Source organism: Capra hircus, chromosome 6, assembly GCF_001704415.2.
Source record: "Capra hircus breed San Clemente chromosome 6, ASM170441v1, whole genome shotgun sequence".
NCBI classification, from domain to species: Eukaryota; Metazoa; Chordata; class Mammalia; order Artiodactyla; family Bovidae; genus Capra; species Capra hircus.
In genome coordinates this window covers 57,534,330-57,554,239 of record NC_030813.1, presented here as the reverse complement: position 1 = coordinate 57,554,239, position 19,910 = coordinate 57,534,330, and the positions used below count along the sequence as shown (strand labels likewise).

Here is a 19,910-nt window from a genome sequence, read left to right as displayed (position 1 = left end):
ACCCTTTGCTGAAACTGTGCATTCACTCCATGCTGTATAGATAATCTCACAGATAAAGAAGCAGAGGCTGGCTTGGAGAGCTTGAAAAAAAAAATTACCCCAAGGGGGCGCAGATTATGAGTAGCAGGGTCAGGAAAGGAACTCAAGCCCATGTGCCTGTCCTGCCGGACCCACCAGCCTCTGCCTGGCCTGTGGTTTTGGAAACAGACTCACATTTAAAGGAACATTTCCCAAAGTTGTCAGGAGTTCCTCGTCGCCAGCAGACATCTGATGCGGCTGTGTGTGTCTCTTCCTCAGATCACAGTGGCAGCCACCCGTTACCCTCCAAGACCGAGACGACGCCCTCGCCCACGAACAGCGCTGGGAATGGACACCCGGAATACATCGCCTATGCCCTCGTCCCTGTCTTCTTCGTCATGGGTCTCTTTGGCGTCCTCATTTGCCACCTGCTTAAGAAGAAAGGCTATCGATGTACAACAGAAGCTGAGCAAGATGTTGAAGGAGAAAAGGTTGAAAAGATAGGTAAAGATCTGGATTATTTTGTGTGTGTGTGGGAATGTGAGTACAGACAATTTTTTAATAAATGAGTCATGTATGTTTTCTGTCTCTGTAAAGCAAGTGATCCATTTTTTTCATCAAAATATATTTGATGTAATAACATTATGTAAATTTAAAGTGTGCAACACATTATTCTGGTGCATTTATATGTTGTAATATGATTGCCATTGTAGTGATGTTTAACACCTCTATCACATAATTGTCAGTTGTTTTTAGGGTAGGAATCATTCAGTTCTAGTCTCTCTGTAAGTTTGATAATTATAGTACAGAAAAGGCAGAGGAACCAGTGATCAAATTGCTAACATCTGTTGGATCATAGCAAAAGAGAATTCCAGAAAAACATCTATTTCTTCTCATTGACTGCTTGATCAGTGGATCTTCTTTATCCATTCATTCCTTGATGGACGTTAGGATGTTTCCATATCTTGGCTAGTTTGAATAATTCTGCAGTAAACACAGGAGTGCATATATCTTTCCACTTTCACTTCCTGTTTTCATTTCCTTTGGGTATATACCCAGAAATGGAATTGCTGGATCATATGATAGATCTATTTTTAATTTTTTGAGGAACATCCATATTGTTTTCCATAGAGGCAGTTCCAATTTACATTTCCACCAACTGTGCACAAGGGTTCCCTTTTCTCTACACCCTCACCAGCACTTTTACAAAATGATCCATCTTAAAGGCAAATGCTATGGTGTAGCATCATTGTAAATATTATAGGAACCACACCTAGAGTTAGAAACTTTGCTTTCATTTATTAAATAACTACGAAGTCATTTACTCTTATTTACCTTGTGGCCTTGGGCAAGTTAATGTGCTCTAAATCACTGCTATGTTTAATTTAACTTAAATTTAATTTTATTAATTTAATTAAAATTTTAATTTAAATGAGGGAAATAATCTTCACCTTGTAAGAGTATTGTGAAATTAGAGGGAAGATACATTTGGTGTTTGTCACAAATGGCACTCAGCATATATTAACCCTTGGGCTTCCCTGGCTCAGAGGATAAAGCATCCACCTGCAGTGCTGGTAGACACAGGAGACTGGGGTTGGATCCCTGGGTCGGGAAGATCCCCTGGAGAAGGGCGTGGCTACACACTCCAATAATCTTGGCTGGGAAGTCCTATGGACAGAGGAGCCTGTCAGACTACAGTCCATAGGATCACAAAGAGTCAGACACAACTAAGCAACTTTCACTTTTTTCATATAGTAACCCTTACTGTTGCTGTTGAATTAGATTCTAATAAGCACAATAGGAAAACTGAATAGGTCTCGCCATTTTAGTGCTGTTGCTTTTGCTTGTGAAGTTAATCTTGAAAAATCTATTCAGTTGTGCAGAAGTAATTGTAGTTTTGCATTGTTGAACTTTGCCATTTGTTATTAGAATACTTTCTTCAACATGGTTATGTTATACATCATTTTAATGTGTATGTTTTATGTTTTTTGCTAATGAATTATTACTTGCTGCTTATTTTATATGTATTTTAGACTATGGAAATGATGTTAGACAGAAATTTTCTTATTTGAGTTCAAAATGGGTCAGAAAGCAGCAGAGACAACTTATAACATCAACAATCCATTTGGCCCAGGAACTGCTAATGAACGTGCAGTGGTGGTTCAAGAAATTTTGCAAAGGCGATGAGATCCTTGAAGATGAGGAGCGCAGTGGCCAGCCACCTGAAGTTGGCAAGAAACAATTGAGAAGATCTTTGAAGCTGATTCTCTTACAACTACAGGAGAAGTTGCTGAAGAACTCAATGTTGACCATTCTATGTCATTTGGTATTTTGAAGCAAATTGGAAAGGTGAAAAAGCTCAATAAGGGGGTGCCTCATGAGCTGACCGCAAAAAAAAAAAAACAAAGACCTGTCATTTTGAAGTGTTGTCCTCTCTTATTCTATGCAACAACGACAAACCATTTCTTGATCAGATTGTGACATGCGATGAAAAGTGGATTTTATACAACAACCAGAAACAACCAGCTCAGTGTTTGAATGGAGAAGACGCTCCAAAGCACTTCCCAAAGCCAAACTTGCCCCCCAAAAAGGTCATGGTCACATGGTCTTCTGTCTGTCTGATCCATGATAGCTTTCTGAATCCCAGAAAAACTATTACATCTGAGAAGTATTCTCAGAAAATTGATGCGATGCACGGAAAACTGATGCGTGCAGCTGACATTGGTTAACAAAAAACACACAGCGACACCTGATTGCACGTTGCACAACCAGCGCTTCAAAAGTTGAACGAATTGGGCTATAAAGTTTGTCTCATCTGCCATACTGCCAAGTAGCCAACTAACTACTGCTTCTTCAAGCATCCTGACAACTTTTTGCAGGGAAAATGAAAATGCTTTCACAACCAACAGGAGGTAGAGAATGCTTTCCAGGAGTTCATCAAATCCCGAAGCACGGATTTTTATGGTACCAGAATAAACAAGCTTATTTCTCTTTGGCAAAACTATTTTGAGTGTAATGGCTCCTATTTTGATTACTAAAGATGTGTCTGAGCCTAGTTATAATGATTTAAAATCAGGGTCCAAAATTGTAATTACTGTTGCACCAACCTAATATGAGGTTGGAGTTTATGTTTATTAAGTAGATGATTGTGTGAACAGTGCAGTGAAAAAATGACAGGAGCTGGTACCTTTGTATTTACCTCAGAGTGTCTCAGCATTTCCTCCTCACATGGAGTTGCTGGGTTGTATTTGAAAACCCTGAGAGATGAAGTCCTGTTTTCACCACAGATGTACTTTTCAACCATCCTTTCGGGCCTTGGGGAATAGTCGGTAACTCTCCTTATCCTTTTCAGACCTCAAAGGGCAGTTTTTGCAGAAGTGTGACATTTGGGGGAGGTAACCCTTCAAGTAGGATCAAGGGCAGTGTTGGGGAGCTTCTTCATTCCTTGCCAGCTTGCTGGCCTGTTGGTTTTTCCCACCCCCACTGACCTTTGAGGCAGGGAGTGAGCACAGTCGCCCGATGAGTCATGTGTACGTTTATGAGCAAACCAAGGCTGAATGTTTGTCAACAGAAAGCGGGACCTTTCTCTCTCATCCTCTGCAGACGCTGTGTAGGTTGGCTTAGTGGTCAGCATGTGCACTGTCTAACTGGACGTGCGTGTTTACGGGGAGGGAGTGGCTTGGGTGGAGAAGACACTTTTCCAGATTACATGGGTAAGATACCACACCATGATTTCTAGGTCAGCCCTCCTTCTTTCTTGTGTTATGGAAGTGAATGATAAGGATCAGTTTCAGACTGAAGGTTTGACTTTTTTCCCCTAAAGACTATCCCATGTGCAGAGTCTCTCAAAGTAAACTGAGTTTGTAGGTAATTAACCATGGCCAACATTTAGATCATTTGGAAGTATATTTCAAAGTCTTGTGAAGACAGAGATGAATACCCAATTTAAGAAATAAATTACTACTCTGTATATGGTATATCTACAATGAAAATAAAATCCAAGAAAATTTTATTTTAATTATCTTTCTTCTTTCCATTTCCCCTTTGAGTTTAACAAAATGATGAGAGAGGAGTAGTAGTTGTAAGGACTGATATAGACATCTTGGAAATTAAGCATGTGTCTGGACTTGAGAAGATATTGATGGGCAGTTTGCACCTGTTCTGCTGAGAAACTTGCTGGGTGCTTTCAGTCAGGTGTGCTAAGAGTGTGTTGAGAGAAAGGTGTGTTAAAAGAAAGCAGAATTCTTATCACCGTGGGTCATCAGCTGAGCTTTCTGGAGACTGTTCAGAGAAGCCTTAGGCTCTGAGACTGCGTGTCTCTTTGACCTCATGCAGGTGAGCAGTTGTAACCTGTCCTCCCCTCCCCTTTCTCTTGCAGAGTTGAACGACAGTGTGAATGAAAATACTGACACTGTTGGGCAGATTGTCCAGTACATCATGAAAAACGAAGGTATGGCTCTTTTAGTGTCCAGAACAATTTATTATTCACATGTGTTATTAAAAACCTGCTTCAGAGAGTTTGTATGGATTCTCCTGTCAACGTTTCTGAAGTTATTGGTAGCACCTTCCATCTAAGCTCACAAATAGCCCAGCTTCCAGCATTATCCTATCAGGAGAGTTTCATGAATTTTCTAAGAGTCAGTGGGTCTGAGTGTTGCCAAGTCAGCCCTGGAGGCTTACCTTTTAATCCTGGCATCGCCTTGATTTGGGGGAAAGTCATATTACCTCATGAGCCTCAGTTTCTTCCTCTAAAATAACATTTGCCTCATGGTATTATTGTGACATATTGCACAGAATCTGCTTGGTATAATAAGCACTCAAATATTATCTATTCCTTTTTCTCTGCTTTTAAAAATACTGTGGTAAAATACACTAAACATAGAATTTGCTGTTCTACCCATTTTATTTTTTTATTTTATTTTTTTTGTTCTACCCATTTTAAAATGTACAGTTCATTGGCATTAAGTACAGTCACAATGGAGAAGGAAATGGCAACCTACTCCAGTATTCTTGCCTGGGAAATCCCATGGACAGAGGAGCCTGGCGGGCTACAGTCCATGGGGCCGCCAAGAGTCAGACGTGACTGAGCACACACACACTCACACACACATGTTCACAATAGTGTGGAAAGATCACCAGTATCTAGTTTCAGAATCTTTTCATCGTCCCAAACTCTGAACACACTGAGCAGTCACTCCCCATTCTCCACCCTCTTCCCCTCCAGCCTCTGGCAACCCTTCCTCTGCTTTCTGCCTCTATGAGTTCACCTATTCTATGATCTGTTTTTAAGTGTTAAAGCTTTTAAAAGGTCTAGGCTTCTCTGGTGGCTCAGTTAGTAAAGAATCCGCCTGTAATACAGGAGACCCCTGTTCAGTCCCTGGGTGGGGAAGATCCCCTGGAGAAGGAAATGGCAAGCCACTCCAGTATTCTTGCCTGGGAAATCCCATGGACAGAGGAGCCTGGCGGGCTCAGTCCAGAGGGTCACAAAGTTGGACACGACTTAGCGACTAAACCACTACCACCAAGCTTTAATGACTTTAAGCATTTTTTTCCATTCTGAAATGTATCCTAAACCCCTGTCTTCTTAAATGGAGAATTAGTTTAATCCTGATTAGATAAATCAGGGTCATTTTTCTGAAGCACTGGTGATTGTCTCCACAAGATACCACACCCCAAGTGACTTTTGAGGCGTGTGGCACTCCTGCCCACATACCTGTGAACTAAAAATGCCACCTCTCATATCAGTAAACAAAGAAAGTCAGAGCCATCAAGCCATCCATTACAGCGCCGCAGTGCTGAACCCTGAAGGAACCCAAGGAGAGAATACCTGCCAACTAGCAGCCATCAGACTGCAGCCTCTCCCTGACTATGAGTCCTGAGGAAACTCAGGATGTGAAAACACTGGAGGCCGGCCCCAGATAGCTGAGGTGCACATCAAAGGAATGATTTCAGTGAGCCCAGACTCTTACATCTTCCCATACATGGGAAAGAGCTGAATTCCTTGACTTGGGATGTCTGGTTTTCTTTTATTAACAGTAACAGTTTGACGTTCTGACTACCTGATCTTTATTGCAAAAATTCTTGTATATCTTGGCTCCCTCCTTTGTCTCTCCATAGCAGTCTCTCAGAGTTATTTGAGAGTCTTGTCTCCTGAGCTTGAGTCCTCAGATTTGTCTACTGAATAAAACATAACTTTCAACTTTTAGGTTGCGCATAACTTTTAGGCCACAGTTTTTTCAGCCAACATATCCAGTAGCCCTATGCTTTGAATTCTCATGAGAATGTAAAACAAAATGTTTTCCCTGGGCTCTCTCTGGGCCCTGGTAAACACTGTCTCAAGCAGCATGCACTGACGCAGCTGAGCCCTCTGTCTGAAAGTTGAAACACCTCCATACTGCTCAGTAAATCCCTGCCTTCTGTTCCAAGCCCCTCCCTGGGATCCTTTGTCCCCATAGCCTCACTATTAACCAGAGCACCTGCCTGGCCCAGGCTGCAGTCAGTGCTTCTGACCTAGAGAAGAAGCAACTTCATATGGTTCAGCATACTTTTCATTTTTCTTTAGAGTGGATTTTACATATTTGGCATTGATCTAGGTGCTTCATGTGCATATCATTTAATCCTCACAATGTTCCTCTGGAGTTGATATTATTATACCCATTTTACAGATGAAGAAAGGAAGACCCCAACATGGTTAGGGAGTAGTGCCGCCCTACATGGGCCTCTTTCATCTATATATCATTGCCTCGCCTCTCTTCCAGTTTGTCACTTTCAGTTTCTCCAGGATGGAAAACCAGATAATCTAACTTAATAAGATGACATTTAAAATAACAAAAATGACAGTGATCAATTGGATTTGATATCTGTTTTATAAAACAGATCTTGTGGCTCCGCTGGTAAAGAATCTGCCTGCAATGCAGGAGACCTGGGTTTGATCCCTGGGTTGGGAAGATCCCCTGGAGAAGGGAAAGGCTACCTACTCCAGTACTCTGGCCTAGAGAATTCCATGGACTGTATAGTCCATGGGGTCGCAGAGTCGGACACGACTGAGTGACTTTCACTTTCACTTTTTTTCACTTTTCCTTCAGGGAACAGTATTTGGTGATGCTATTCTTGAGGACTCAGTGGTGCATATTTCTTTTGCATAAAGAAGTAGATTTTAATTTGCATAAGAAGTGCCCATATTTGTTCTTGGCGTAAAAGCTCCAGCCATTACAGAAGTGCACCGAGTAAGGTGTGGATGGCCCTTCATTTCTCCTGGGTCTTGCACAATCGAAACTGCCTTCATGTACATGTATATGTATGGTTGAGTCCCTTTGCTGTCTGCATGAAACCATCACGACTTGGTTAAAGAGCTGTTCTCCAATACAGCTTCCCTGGTGGCTCAGATGGTAAAGAATCCGCCTGTGGTGCAGGACACCTGGGTTTGATCCCTAGGTCAGAAAGATCCCCTGGAGAAGGAAATGACAACCCATTCCAGTATTCTTGCCTGGAGCATTCCATGTACAGAGGAGCCTGGTGCGCTACAGTCCATGATGTCGCAGAGTCGGACAAGACTGAGTGATTATCACTCACTCCAATACAAAAAAAAAGTTGGGGGAAAAAGAAAGAGAAAGAAAGAAACCGCCTTCATGGCTTTGGGAAGCTTGGAGACCTCTGGGACCTGGGCTTCTGAGAGCTGAAGCAGCTGCTGAGTGAGTGCTGCGCGAGGGGTTACTGAGAGCACGGTGAGTGGTGTGAAATGTCAGCTGTGAACACTTTACTGGGGGCTGAAGTTCTCCTGTATAACTTCATGTTTGGCACTGAATGCTTGCTAACTGCCAGGCCTGTTCTAAGGGTTTTCTGGGACCCCTATGATTCAGATACATCATTTCCAATTTATTGTTGAGAAACCGAGGTCCACAGCACATAGCTAACTTGCCAGTTTCACCCTGCTGCAATTAGCAGATGTGAACTCCAGCCTCTGATATCAGAGTCCATACTCGTGTACTGTCACTGCTTCTTCCTGGTGTCAGGAAGGATGAACGATAAACTTCCTCCTTTCAAAGAGATAACATATACAGCTGGGGCATTTTATAGAACTCTAAATATTAATGCATTAAATTATCCAAACCACCTTATGAAGTCAGCCTTGTTACCATCCCATTTTGCAGATGAGGAAACAGAGGCCCAGAGGGTAAGAAAGTCGCCTAGGTCATCAAGCTGGCCTGTGGCAGGATGGTGCCAGCAGTGGGCTCTTTTCTCCTATTACAGCCGAAGTGAAACCTGTGGGTCCCTGAAGGAAGCAGACTATATAATTTCTTCACTCCCACACTCACAGACTCTAGGACTCCTCTTTTCTTTTTTAATTATGTCCTTTTCCTTTTGGAAAGTAGCTTTTTAGTTTCTGCTGCCTTGATTACCAGTGGAGTAATCAAAGCACTGATTTCATTCTTTCTCCTCTGCTCCCCAGTTCTTTGCCTTCTGTCTTTCTTATCCTTCACTCTTCTACCTGTCAGGGCCTTCTTCTGTCCACCTATGATTTCTCCTGTGACCTCATCCTTATGTGGCCTTGGTTCTCCTTGGCCACCAGGAGACAGCTGATTTCATTGGGTACTCACACACAGTGACCTCTCTAGCTTCCAGCCTGTGCGAAAACCACAGCTGGAGGAGTAAATAGGTACTGGGTCTCTTACCAGTTTATAACCTAGTTTTATTAGTTTGCCTTGGAGACTTAAATTCTCTGTAGAACAAAATGTATTTTTCTTTTCTTTGTCATTAACAGACTCTGAACTTAATATCCATTTAGACCTCCATGTTGAGGTTAATTAACTTTCTATTTTTTAAAATAACACACTATAACATAATTTTTCTTTAAACATTGAAGAAAATGAATAAAATTGAGTACAAACCATTACCCTTTTCCCATGTTTATTTAGGTTTTCTTTGCCTATATTTACATATTTTAAAACACTTTCAGTCCTGATATATGACTCATCTTCTGCTTTGCATTTTTAATTTGGCTAAGGGGGTAATATTTCACCAGTACTCATGGTGACATTCTTATTTATGGTTTAAACCTATCATGTCTTGGATGTTGCAAATCACATTTCGTTTAGGCAAATATCTCTTGTAGGATGAATTTATGGGCTAAGCTGCACACTGATTATTTTCCCACTAGTCTGTAATCCTTTCTAAAAAGAGCAGGACTGAAGAGCGTTTGGGTGATCACTGCGGAAGTTTGGAAAGTACCTGCAACTCTCCAGCTGGGCTTCTCTACCAGGGCCAGACACTGTCTGAAAATAGCAGCACCTGACAGTATTGTGATTACTGTCCAAGCACCCCTGATTATAGTTATTTACACTGGGCAGAAGAGAGGGGTCCCTTGGTGAAATTTTTATCTTGGCACTCAATTTGTGTGATGGCTAAAAGCATTTCTTCATAAACTACCATCATCACTGAGTAGATCTCTGAAACTTGCTATAATGATTATGCAAACATCCTGTGAACTGTTAAACCATCATCATTTGGATGGAGACTCAGAAGGAGTAGGGAGGAGTTGGTTGGGGTGAAATGCACCCACCCTAGAGTCAGATAGACCAGGTTTTTGTATCTAGGTCTGTTTCTAGCTGTGGGATTCTGGACAGTCAGTTACAGTCTTTAGGCCTCAGTGTCTGTCTGTAAAATGGGGATGATAATTCTGCTTGCTATTAGAGTGAATCCAACATGGAGGGTCTACAAAGCGTCTTGACAGTGGGTGGCACATACCAGGATCTTGCCTTGAATGTAAGGGAAAACTTTAAAGAGAATAATGGTGGGAGAGAAAACAGGGCTGATTTTGACTACTCTATGCATATTATCAGGCAGAAGTTCAGGAAAGAAGAGAGAAAGCAGTATTTGGAAATGACTGCCCACTAAAAAATTTCCCCTGTTCTTGACAGGTTTTGCTTGCCCTGTAACTGACTCCTCCCATCCTTTGGACACCGATGACAGGAAGTATAGTTGGACAGAATGTTGACAAGTGTAGGGGAGGGGACTTCCCTGGTGGTCCAGTGGTTAAGAATTAGCCTTGCAATGGGGAGGATACAGGTTCGATCCCTGGTCAGGGAGCTAAGATCCCTCATGCTGCGGAGCAACCAAGCCCGTGTGCTACAAATACTGAGCCTGTGCACCGTAAAGAAAGATTCCCACAAGATGAAACAAAGATCCCGATGCAGCCAAATAAATAAAGTTTTTTTAAAAAGGTGTAGGGGAAACCGTCTCTTGGAGCTTATTGGAGTTATGAGGAATCACAAGGAGATGTATATTTAATAGAACTTAATTGGGTTTTGCTCTTTTATAGTAATTTTATAACCAAATTAAAGCATGTGTTTATGTGCTAATGGTGGTCTTATGTTAGGGTTTTCTCATCACAGGAAACCAAAAAGGGTCACAAGGGATAGTTCACTGAGGTTTACTCCCTGGTATAGACTGGGTGATAGCCTGCAGACAAGGGTCTACATGAGTGCCTGTGTGCCTGTGTTGGTCCTACATGAGTATGCATGTTATTTGCATAAAAACTTGAGCCTACTCTTAAATCATTGCCCACAGCAAACAAAGGGGTTGTGTACTATTGTTTCTAAGAAATAAGGGTGAAGTACAGGGATACATGAGTATATGAGAAACAGCACAAGCCTAAAAAAAATGTAGTGCTTTTAATATATTTTAATTATCTTCCTGGGAGCATTTTATAATTTGATGTTTCTAACAGAGGTCATCATTTTGCTGGTGATAAATTTTCTCAGGTAACTATATAAACTTTTTGAAAAGCCCATCTTTATAAGTGAATGCTATTAGTGTTATCTTTGTTTTCATTTCTTTCTTTGGTTGTTATTTCCCCTCCTTTTTGTTAATAGTTTTGAAGTTTAGTAAAAGATGGCATAATATAAATGTCAACTGGCAAATTATTGTGTATTCCCTAAACACTTTATCTGAAAGAAAATGTTTTTTGGAATTCTTAGTATTAATCAATTCCCTTAGTATTAATCAATTCCCTTAGTTCAAGGGAAATGATTAAATTATATTTCAATTTGACTTAGAGGGGTAACATGCCTTTTTTTAGTATTAATCAATTCCCTTAGTTCAAGGGAAATGATTAAATTATATTTCAATTTGACTTAGAGGGGTAACATGCCTTTTTTTTGTCCTGTGGGAGAAGACACTACTTATCCATTTCAGTGCTTTTTTTTGTTATGATAAGAGTCTTTTTATATCAAAACTTGTATTTGGAAGTGTATTTGTGCATTTTCACAGATATTCATGAAAGGCAAAGAAATTATTTCTTTTTGAAAATGATAGTGTGTTCCATTAGTATTTCTTCAAAAATCCTATGCATTTGCAAGGGTTGTGAAGGGGATAATATTGGATTGTGGGGGCAAAAAAAAATCCCTCACTATTTTATATGTAAAACACAGATATACATATAATACATAAACAATTATCTTCAGTATTATAGTTTTATGGGAGGATGAATTAGGAAAAAATGTCAAAAAAAAAAAAAGCTTCTAGGCGGAGCAGTCATGAGAAAAAGTTGCAGAACACTAGATCCATCTTTAACTGTTGACTCAAAAGCAGCAGTGTTGAAACTGGAGCTAATTTTCCTTCTCTTGGAATTTCGAGATTGTTGAATATTAAATATTGGTGTTAGCTCACATGGTAAATAGTGATTTTTTAAAAAAAATTGTTTCATGTCTAGAGAACGTGTGGTTAGTACTGAGAACAGCACTTTGAAAATCAATGGAGAGGTTTCCCTGGTGGCTCAGCGTTAAAGAGCATGCCTGCCAGTGTGGGAGACATGGGTTGGGTCCCTGATCCGGGAAGACCCCACATGCCTGGAGCAGCTAAGCCGGTGTGGCACAGCTACAAGGCTGTGCGCTAGAGACTGGGGGCTACAACTGCTGAAGCCCACGTGCCTGGAGCCTGTGCTCCAGCAGGAGAAGCCGCCGCAGGGAGAAACCCGGGCACTGCAGCTGGAGAGGGGCCCCCACGTGCTGCAACTAGAGAAGCCCAGGGAGCAACGAAGGCCCAGCACAGCCGGAAACAAAGAAAGATGTTTTTAAAAAATCAACGGAACGGGGTCAAGAGTCAGGCATAACATCTGGCCTGGCCAGGAGATACCCAAGAGGAACTTGACCATTCAGTTCCATCTTTTATTCTTAAGACTTGACACCCTACAAACAATGAAGTAACGTGTGTGTCTGTGTACGGTAGGCACCCAAGAAGCTGAGATTCAGTTTAGTTGGCGTTAGCTGGCTTTAGTTGCCAGCCTAGGCTCCACCTACAAATTTGGATTTTTTTAAAAATTCAACATTAGAAGTCTAATTTGACTCAGTCCATATTAGATAACTGCTGTGTGTAACCAGTGAACTTCTTAGGTAAGCGCTAGTGGTAAAGGACCCACCTCCCAATGCAGGAGACATAAGAAACCTGGGGTTCAGTCCTGGGTCAGGAAGATTCCCTGGAGGAGGGCACAACACCTCCCTAGTATTACTGCCTGGATAATCCTCACAGACAGAGGAGCCTGGCAGGCTACAGTCCATAGGGTTGCACAGAGTCGGACACGACTGAAGTGACTTAGCACTCACACATGTGACCCTGACCAGCATTTGAAATTTTAAGATAGCTGGCTAGAGTTAAGGTCTTGTATGGTCCTTAAGCAGAGCTAAACCAAATGGCCCACCTGAAAAACTAACCCTTTCTCATCCCCAGTGCTGTGTGGGATAGACTTGATGCTGTTACTGTGCTCTGATCAGGCATGTCCAAAGATCAGACTCTTTGCGACCCCATGAACTATAGCCCCCCCAGGCTCCTCCGTCCATGGGATTTTCCAGATAAGAATACTGGAGTGGGTTGCCATTTCCTCCTCCAGGAGATCTTCCTGACCCAGGGATCAAACCTGAGTCTCCTGTGTGTTCTGCAGGCGGATTCTTTACCACTGAACCATCGGGAAGCCCATAGACTTGATATTACATGCGGTATCCAGAATTTAGGGCCAATTATTTGAGCACATGTAAGTTATTAGAATATAGGTCTCGAGTCATGCATTTCATGACATATTTAGCAGAGTGAGTTAAATTGAGTTTCCCTTTGGTTTGAGAAGAGGAGAAAGCAATTTCTATGGTATATTGCTGATGATGTATAGGAAGAAGAGCTTTGTGGTAGATCTGCTTTCCCTTGCATGGATCCTCTGCCACTCTCACTAACTTCCTGCGGGCTGAAAATTATCTGTAGATGGAGACATACCTGGACTTCCCTTGGGAAAGGCCCTGCCTTCTCCAGGGCCCCAAGGCCTCATCTGTGAATCGAAGAAACTCAATAGGTGTTTTTCCAACAGTTTTTCTGATATGCTAATTCTATGATCACTCATCTAATACATTTCATTTTAATTTTTTTTTTCTTTAGCAAATGTTGATGTTTTAGCGGCAATGGTAGCAGATAACAGCGTGTGTGATCCTGAAAGGTGAGTGCTTTCCCCCTGATTTTATGAGGCTTTTGTTTTCAATTATCTGCTGGAGCAGGTTTCTCTACTTTGTCCTTATTGATACGTGAGCCAGAGAATTCTTTGCTGTGGGGAACTGTCCTGTGCCTTGTAGGAAGTTTAACAGCATTCTTGGCCTCCAGTGAATAGATGCCATTGTCCCTTTCTCCTGCGATGTGACATCCCACAGTGTCTCCTGACATTGTCCGTGTCCCCTGGGGGTGAAGTCGCCCCTGGTTGAGAACTGCTGGGTTAGCTAACCATGATGGGAGGAGGAAGCCCTGGAACTGGGCACCTAAATTGTCTTCCCTGCACCACTTATGGCTCCCCTCTTCTCGAGTAAGTTAACTGACTACTCTGAGCTCAAGTTCCATTATCTATAAACTGGGGGTAACCACCATACCAACCTAACTGGAACATCATAAGAAATACAGAATATCTTGGGCATTGAAAGACCTCCATGAACAATTCTGCTTAAATGAAAAACTGGGCTGGTTTGGGAGCACCTGCTAAGTTCTATTTTTGTATTAGGGTATAGATGTTTGTTTTAAATTATGGTTGTTGAACTTTACAGTTGGTCGTAATTATAATCACAGGCAACTATATTTCTGTGTAGTCTTTCATGCTTCAGAGAGCATTTATTGAGTGCCTGCTGTGTGGTGGGCATGATGCTGGACCTGGGCCTTCATACATCCTTGCCAAGGAGGACTCAGTCTAATGGGGAGTAGAAACAAGAAGTATGGGCAGCTGGTGGGGAGAGGAAGTTCAGGACAAAAAACCCAGGAGAGTGAAAGTGTGGGATGCCCCGGGAAGGTTCAGTCTAGGGTGGCCTGAGGATGTGCTGTGGACAGAAGCGGGAAGGACCAAGGAAGCAAATTGGGTCTGCGTGACCTGGCAAGGGGTTTGGACTTTTTTCTGCTTACTGTCTGGGTTGCAGCACATCTTAGCTGTTTCATACATGTTTGTGAAACCGGCCACGTTAGATCTGCGTTTCAGGGAGGTGACTCAGTTCAGGAAGGACAGTGTTGGGAGCCCTGGTGGTGTAGTTCATAGAGACTTATGGGCTGTGGGTCCCCCCACATTCCAGCCCTGACCACAGGCTCATCTAAGGACTGTGTCACCTCAATCATCTTCAGTTCAGTTCAGTTCAGTCGCTCAGTTGTGTCCGACTCTTTGTGACCCCATGAATTGCAGCATGCCAGGCCTCCCTGTCCATCACCAACTCCCGGAGTTCACTCAGACTTGCATCTGTCGAGTCGTGATGCCATCCAGCCATCTCATCCTCGGTCGTCCCCTTCTTCTCCTGCCCCCAATCTGTCCCAGCATCAAGGTCTTTTTCAATGAGTCAACTCTTTGCATGAGGTGGCCGAAGTACTGGAGTTTCAACTTTAGCATCATTCCTTCCAAAGAAATCCCATTAGAGCATCCTAAAGTCCCCATCACTGGGTTTTATGCACAGCACGTATAGATAATTGTTTCTTTTTTTTTTCTTTTGATAAATGTTTCTTGAATGAATGTTGTTAAACTTTCAATTCAACCTCCTAATATGTGGTATTAACATTGTTTTACCCCAGAAAGCTGCAGCCATGTGTTTTTATTTTAACAACCTAAAAAGTATCTTTAACGAATGCCAGGAAACTTTTGGCTGTTTGGAGTCTTTGAGACTTTCTCTTCAATTATGCATGCTCCTTTTGAAGTGGACGAGTGGGCTGACTATCTGTAGCATGAAGGCTGGTTGATGCTATCATGAGACCTCCAGGTGCCTTTGGGACTCTTGGCCTGGTCTCAGGAGTCAGGCTCTGCTGTGACATGCTGACTGGCCCACACCCACACTCACACCCACCTATTCCACATCAGAGCACAGATTCCTGGTCAGGCCAGCCCTGTCGTGACTTAACTCCTCCTTTTCTGGATTACCAGAGGCCTGACACGTGCCTTTTGAAAGCAGCCAGCATCTAACCTTTAAACTTGTGCTTTTTATACTTTGGATGGTCTGGCTGGGTTTCTTCTAGGTTATCAAAGTAGTCTCCTCTGTTTCTGAAGCACTGTAGCATGATGGTTAAGATCATGGTTTCGGATTTAGTCTTTCTAGATTTGAATCTCAGAGCCATCACTTGTTAGCTGTGTGACCTTGAGTAAGTTGCTTGACTGCTCTGAGGCTCAGTGTCCTTGTTTTTAAATAATTCTGATTTAGAGGTTTTGTAAAGATCAAATGCTTAGAATGCTAAGTGTTAGGTTTTTATTATTACTATTATCAACATCTCTTTTGAGCATCACTTGATATCTTGGCCTAAAAGCTTTCTTCCTTTGACCCAATCAATAGTCAGACTGGATCAAATATTCTTTCCTAAGTCATCCAATGATTTGATTGGAATTTAAGTTTTTCTTTCCTCCAGGGTATATATATTCAGGGCCTCTCTTTGCTTAGAGATCTAGAAGGCATTTGGGTAAGTATGAGAAATTAGTTTGCATGAAATTAGATTGTGTGAGAAGGGAGATTAGCCCTACAAGGAAAGAAACCTCGTACTTCAAAGACAAACAGTGCATCTTCATTAAAAGCAGTCGTTCATTTCCAACCAGTTAACTCCATAGACGGCAGCCCACCAGGCTCCCCCGTCCCTGGGGTTCTCCAGGCAAGAACACTGGAGTGGGTTGCCATTTCCCTCTCCAATGCATGAAAGTGAAAAGTGAAAGTGAAGCCACTCAGTTGCATCTGACTCTTAGCGACCCCATGGACTGCAGCCTACCAGGCTCCTCCGTCCATGGGAGTTTCCAGGCAGGAGTACTGGAGTGGGGTGCCATTGCCTTCTCCAACTAGAAGTGATAAATCACATCATTACTGTTCACAATGAGCTGCCATTGTATAGTCTCAAAGGCTGAGTACCTGCTGCCTGAGGTCAGTCCACAAAGCCCATTTGTATAATTGGAAGAGGTATATATATTTTTTAATTTAAACCTTTCTTACATTACAGAGAGAGTGAATGACATAGCTATTTCTTTCAAGTAACCTTTAATTTTTTTTCTTCCTATCTTAGCCCAGTGACGCCCAGCACTCCTGGGAGCCCGCCAGTGAGCCCTGGGCCCTTGTCACCAGGGGGCACCCCAGGGAAGCATGTCTGCGGCCACCATCTGCACACAGTGGGAGGTCCCGTCGAGCGGGACGTGTGTCATCGGTGTAGGCACAAGCGGTGGCACTTCATAAAACCCACCAACAAGTCCAAAGAGGGCCGCCCGAGGCGCCAAGGAGAGGTCACCGTCCTCTCTGTGGGCAGGTGAGTCCTGGGATGCTTGGGGTTTGTGTGACATGGTTGCTCTGCTGTGTGGATTTGTACACCTGTTAAATGTAGTGTGTGTTCTCCTGAGCCTGGCTTGGCCCTGTCTCTTGCCTTCTTTGATATTTTCTGGTGTGAGTCCTGCATTTTTCCAACAGAAGAATTCTAAGAGGTGGCTACTGTGAGATCAGATGTGAGATGTATTGATTAAGGTAACAAATTAATTACTTGCTGTATTAGGGTTTTCCAGGAATCAATAAAATTCTGTATGTATGTGTGTGTGTGTGTGTGTGTGTGTGTGTGTGTGTGTGTGCTTCCCAGAATGCCACTAGTGGTAAAGAACCCACCTGCCAATGCAGGAGATGTAAGAGACATGGTTTCAGTCCCTGGGTCGGGAAAGTTCCCTGGAGCAGGGCAGGGCAACCCACTCCAGTATTCTTGCCTGGAGAATCCCACAGACAGGGGAGCCTGGCAGACTATGGTCCATAGGGTTGCAAAGAGTTGGACACAACTGAAGCAACTGAGCATGCATGCGTATATATACATAATCAATAAGATTCTATATTATGCTTCCTGGTGGCTCAGGTAAAGAATCTGCCTGCCAGCGCAGGAGATGTGGGTTTGATTCCTAGATCAGAAAGATCCGCTGGAGGAGGAAATGGCAACCCACTCCAGTATTCTTGCCTGGGAAATCCCATGGATAGAGGAGTCTGGCAGGCTGTAATCCATGGTGTCGCCAAGAGTGGACATGACTTTAGCGACTAAACCTTCACCATATTATATATATATGCACACACACATACATACGTATGAGAAGAGATTTATTATGGGAATTAGCTCACATGATTCATGGAGGCCAAGAAGCCCCACGACTTTCTGTCTGCAATCTGGAGAACCAGAAGAGCTGGTGGTAATTCAGTCCAAGCCCAAAGATCTGAGAACCAGGCAAGCCAATGGTGTTAGTCCTGGCACCAGTCTGAAGGCCTAGGAACCTGGAATGCTCATGTCTGATGGCAAAAGAAGAGTAATATGTCAGCTCAAGGAAAAACAGCAAATTCAGTCTTCCTCTGCCATTTTGTTTTGTTTGGGCCTTTGAGGGTTTGGATAATTCTCATTTGCATTGGGGAAGATCTTTACTCAATCAACCAATTCAAATGCTAATATCTTCTGCAAAAGCCTTCTGCAAATGCCCTCAGACACACCCAGAACTAATGTCTTATCAACTCTCCGTGCAGCCCTTGGCCTGGACAAGTGACAGCATCACACTTTCTCCAATAGATAAAGAATCTCCACGCTATATAGCAGTTCCTGTCACTCGTGGAGATCAGATTGGTGGTGGCTCTTGGAGCGGTCATCCAGAGCCCCAGGTCCTTTCCATCTTGTGCCTCTGCCAGGTTTGCTAGCAGGAGAAAGTCCTCAGAGGATTGTTCACAAAAGGTTTTAATGGGATGGGCCTGAAGTGGCACATTTCATTCTTCTCACATTCCTCTGGCTGGCGTTCAATTACTCGGCCACACCTAATGCCCAGGGAGGTAGGAATTGTCATCCAGCCATGTGCTGGGAAGAAGGAAAGAGAAGGAGCTGGTCCAGTCTTTGCCGTGTAAAATCATGTGGGTTCCTGGGACTGCTTTTTTTAGTTCGCCTCCTCTGTGCCCTGGTTCCCCGGTCTTAAAGTTCCATTTACTGGTGACCTATATGTGATGCGGAGGTCTTTGGGGGTGATGAATCAATTTGACAATGTGTGTGTGTTAGTCACTTAGTTGTGTTTGACTCTTTGTGACCTCACGGACTACAGCCTATCACGTGCCTCTGTCCATGGGATTTCCCAGGCGAGAATACTGGAATGGGTTGCCATTCCCTTCTCCAGGAGATCTTCCTGACCCAGGGAGGGAATGCAGGTCTCCCACATTGCAGGCAGTTTCTTTACGGTCTGAACAACCAGGGTAGTAATTTGATGATACGTGGTGAGCTTCCCTGGTGGCTCAGATGGTAAAGAATCTGCCCGCAATGCGGGAGACCTGGATTTGATCCCTGGGCTGGGAAGATGCCCTGGAGGAGAGCATGGCAACCTGCTCCAGTATTCTTGCCTGGAGAATCCCCATGGACAGAGGAGCCTGGCGGGCTGCAGTCCATGGGGTTGCAAAGAATCGGACATGACTAAGTGACTAAGCACACACACACACACACACACACACACACACACACACACACACAGCATTTTTGGTTGATTTTGAGAGTCCCACAGGAACTGCATGGCTAATGCTGCATGGGCAAAGGCAGTAGAGAGTAGTGGTGGAGAGTAAGCATGCTGGAGCCAGACTGGGGAAGCCCTGAGCAACCACTGACAGTGCTGCCTATATGGTCCTGCTTTCTCTGCTGATAGCTCTAGGAAGAGTAGCCTAGACTCACCAAATTGCCCTCATTTGAGTCCTGGCATCACTACAAACTGTTCCTTCTCTCTGTGCCTCAGTATCCGCCTCTATAAAATGGGAATGACACCTCACTGGGTGGCTGGGAAGACTAAATAAGGTGACTCATGTAAAGATCTTAATTCAGTTTTTGTCGATTATTATACACTCAAGAATTGTTGGCTCTTATTAACCAGAAGGACCTACTGTACAGCATAGGGAACTCTGCTTAATATTATGTAGTAACCTAAGTGGGAAAAGAGTTTGAAGAATGGATACATGTGTATGTATAACCGAATCATTCTGCTGTACGCCTGAAACCTAACACAACATTGTTAATCAGCTATGCTACAATATAAAATAAAAGTTAGAAATAAGGAATTGCTGTCTGTTATTATTATTTTATCATTTGAGTTTCACTGAGTTTTACCATGTGTTGCACAGGCAACAAGGAAACTGCATGGCTCTTTGCCACTCATAGCAAAACAGTGCTCCTCGTGACCATGCTGTTTTATTCAGAACAGAGTCATGGGAACTTATGAATGTAGAGTGGGGTGAGAACCTGCAAGTTGTTTGGACAAAGTGTATTTTGTTTGCTTTAAAAAAAATCTGCTGAAACTTTCTACTCAGATTCAACATGGCTTTTTTAAATGCCCCAGATCCTAGGACAAACACTGTAAAGTAATTAAACTCTAATAAAAAAAAAATGCCCCACATCCA

General features: G+C 43.0%; 1 protein-coding gene across 2 annotated transcripts in view; it reads left to right on the top strand.

Annotated features, from left to right (window-relative positions):
* The window catches only part of RELL1 (RELT like 1), a 76,286-nt gene that overhangs the window by 39,801 nt on the left and 16,575 nt on the right, over positions 1–19,910 (top strand). For both annotated transcript variants that reach the window (XM_018049363.1, XM_018049364.1), the window contains exons 2-5: positions 298–522; positions 4,397–4,468; positions 13,435–13,492; positions 16,546–16,782. In XM_018049363.1, the coding sequence (XP_017904852.1) occupies positions 298–522; positions 4,397–4,468; positions 13,435–13,492; positions 16,546–16,782 (592 nt within the window). The remainder of the gene's footprint in view (positions 1–297; positions 523–4,396; positions 4,469–13,434; positions 13,493–16,545; positions 16,783–19,910) is intronic.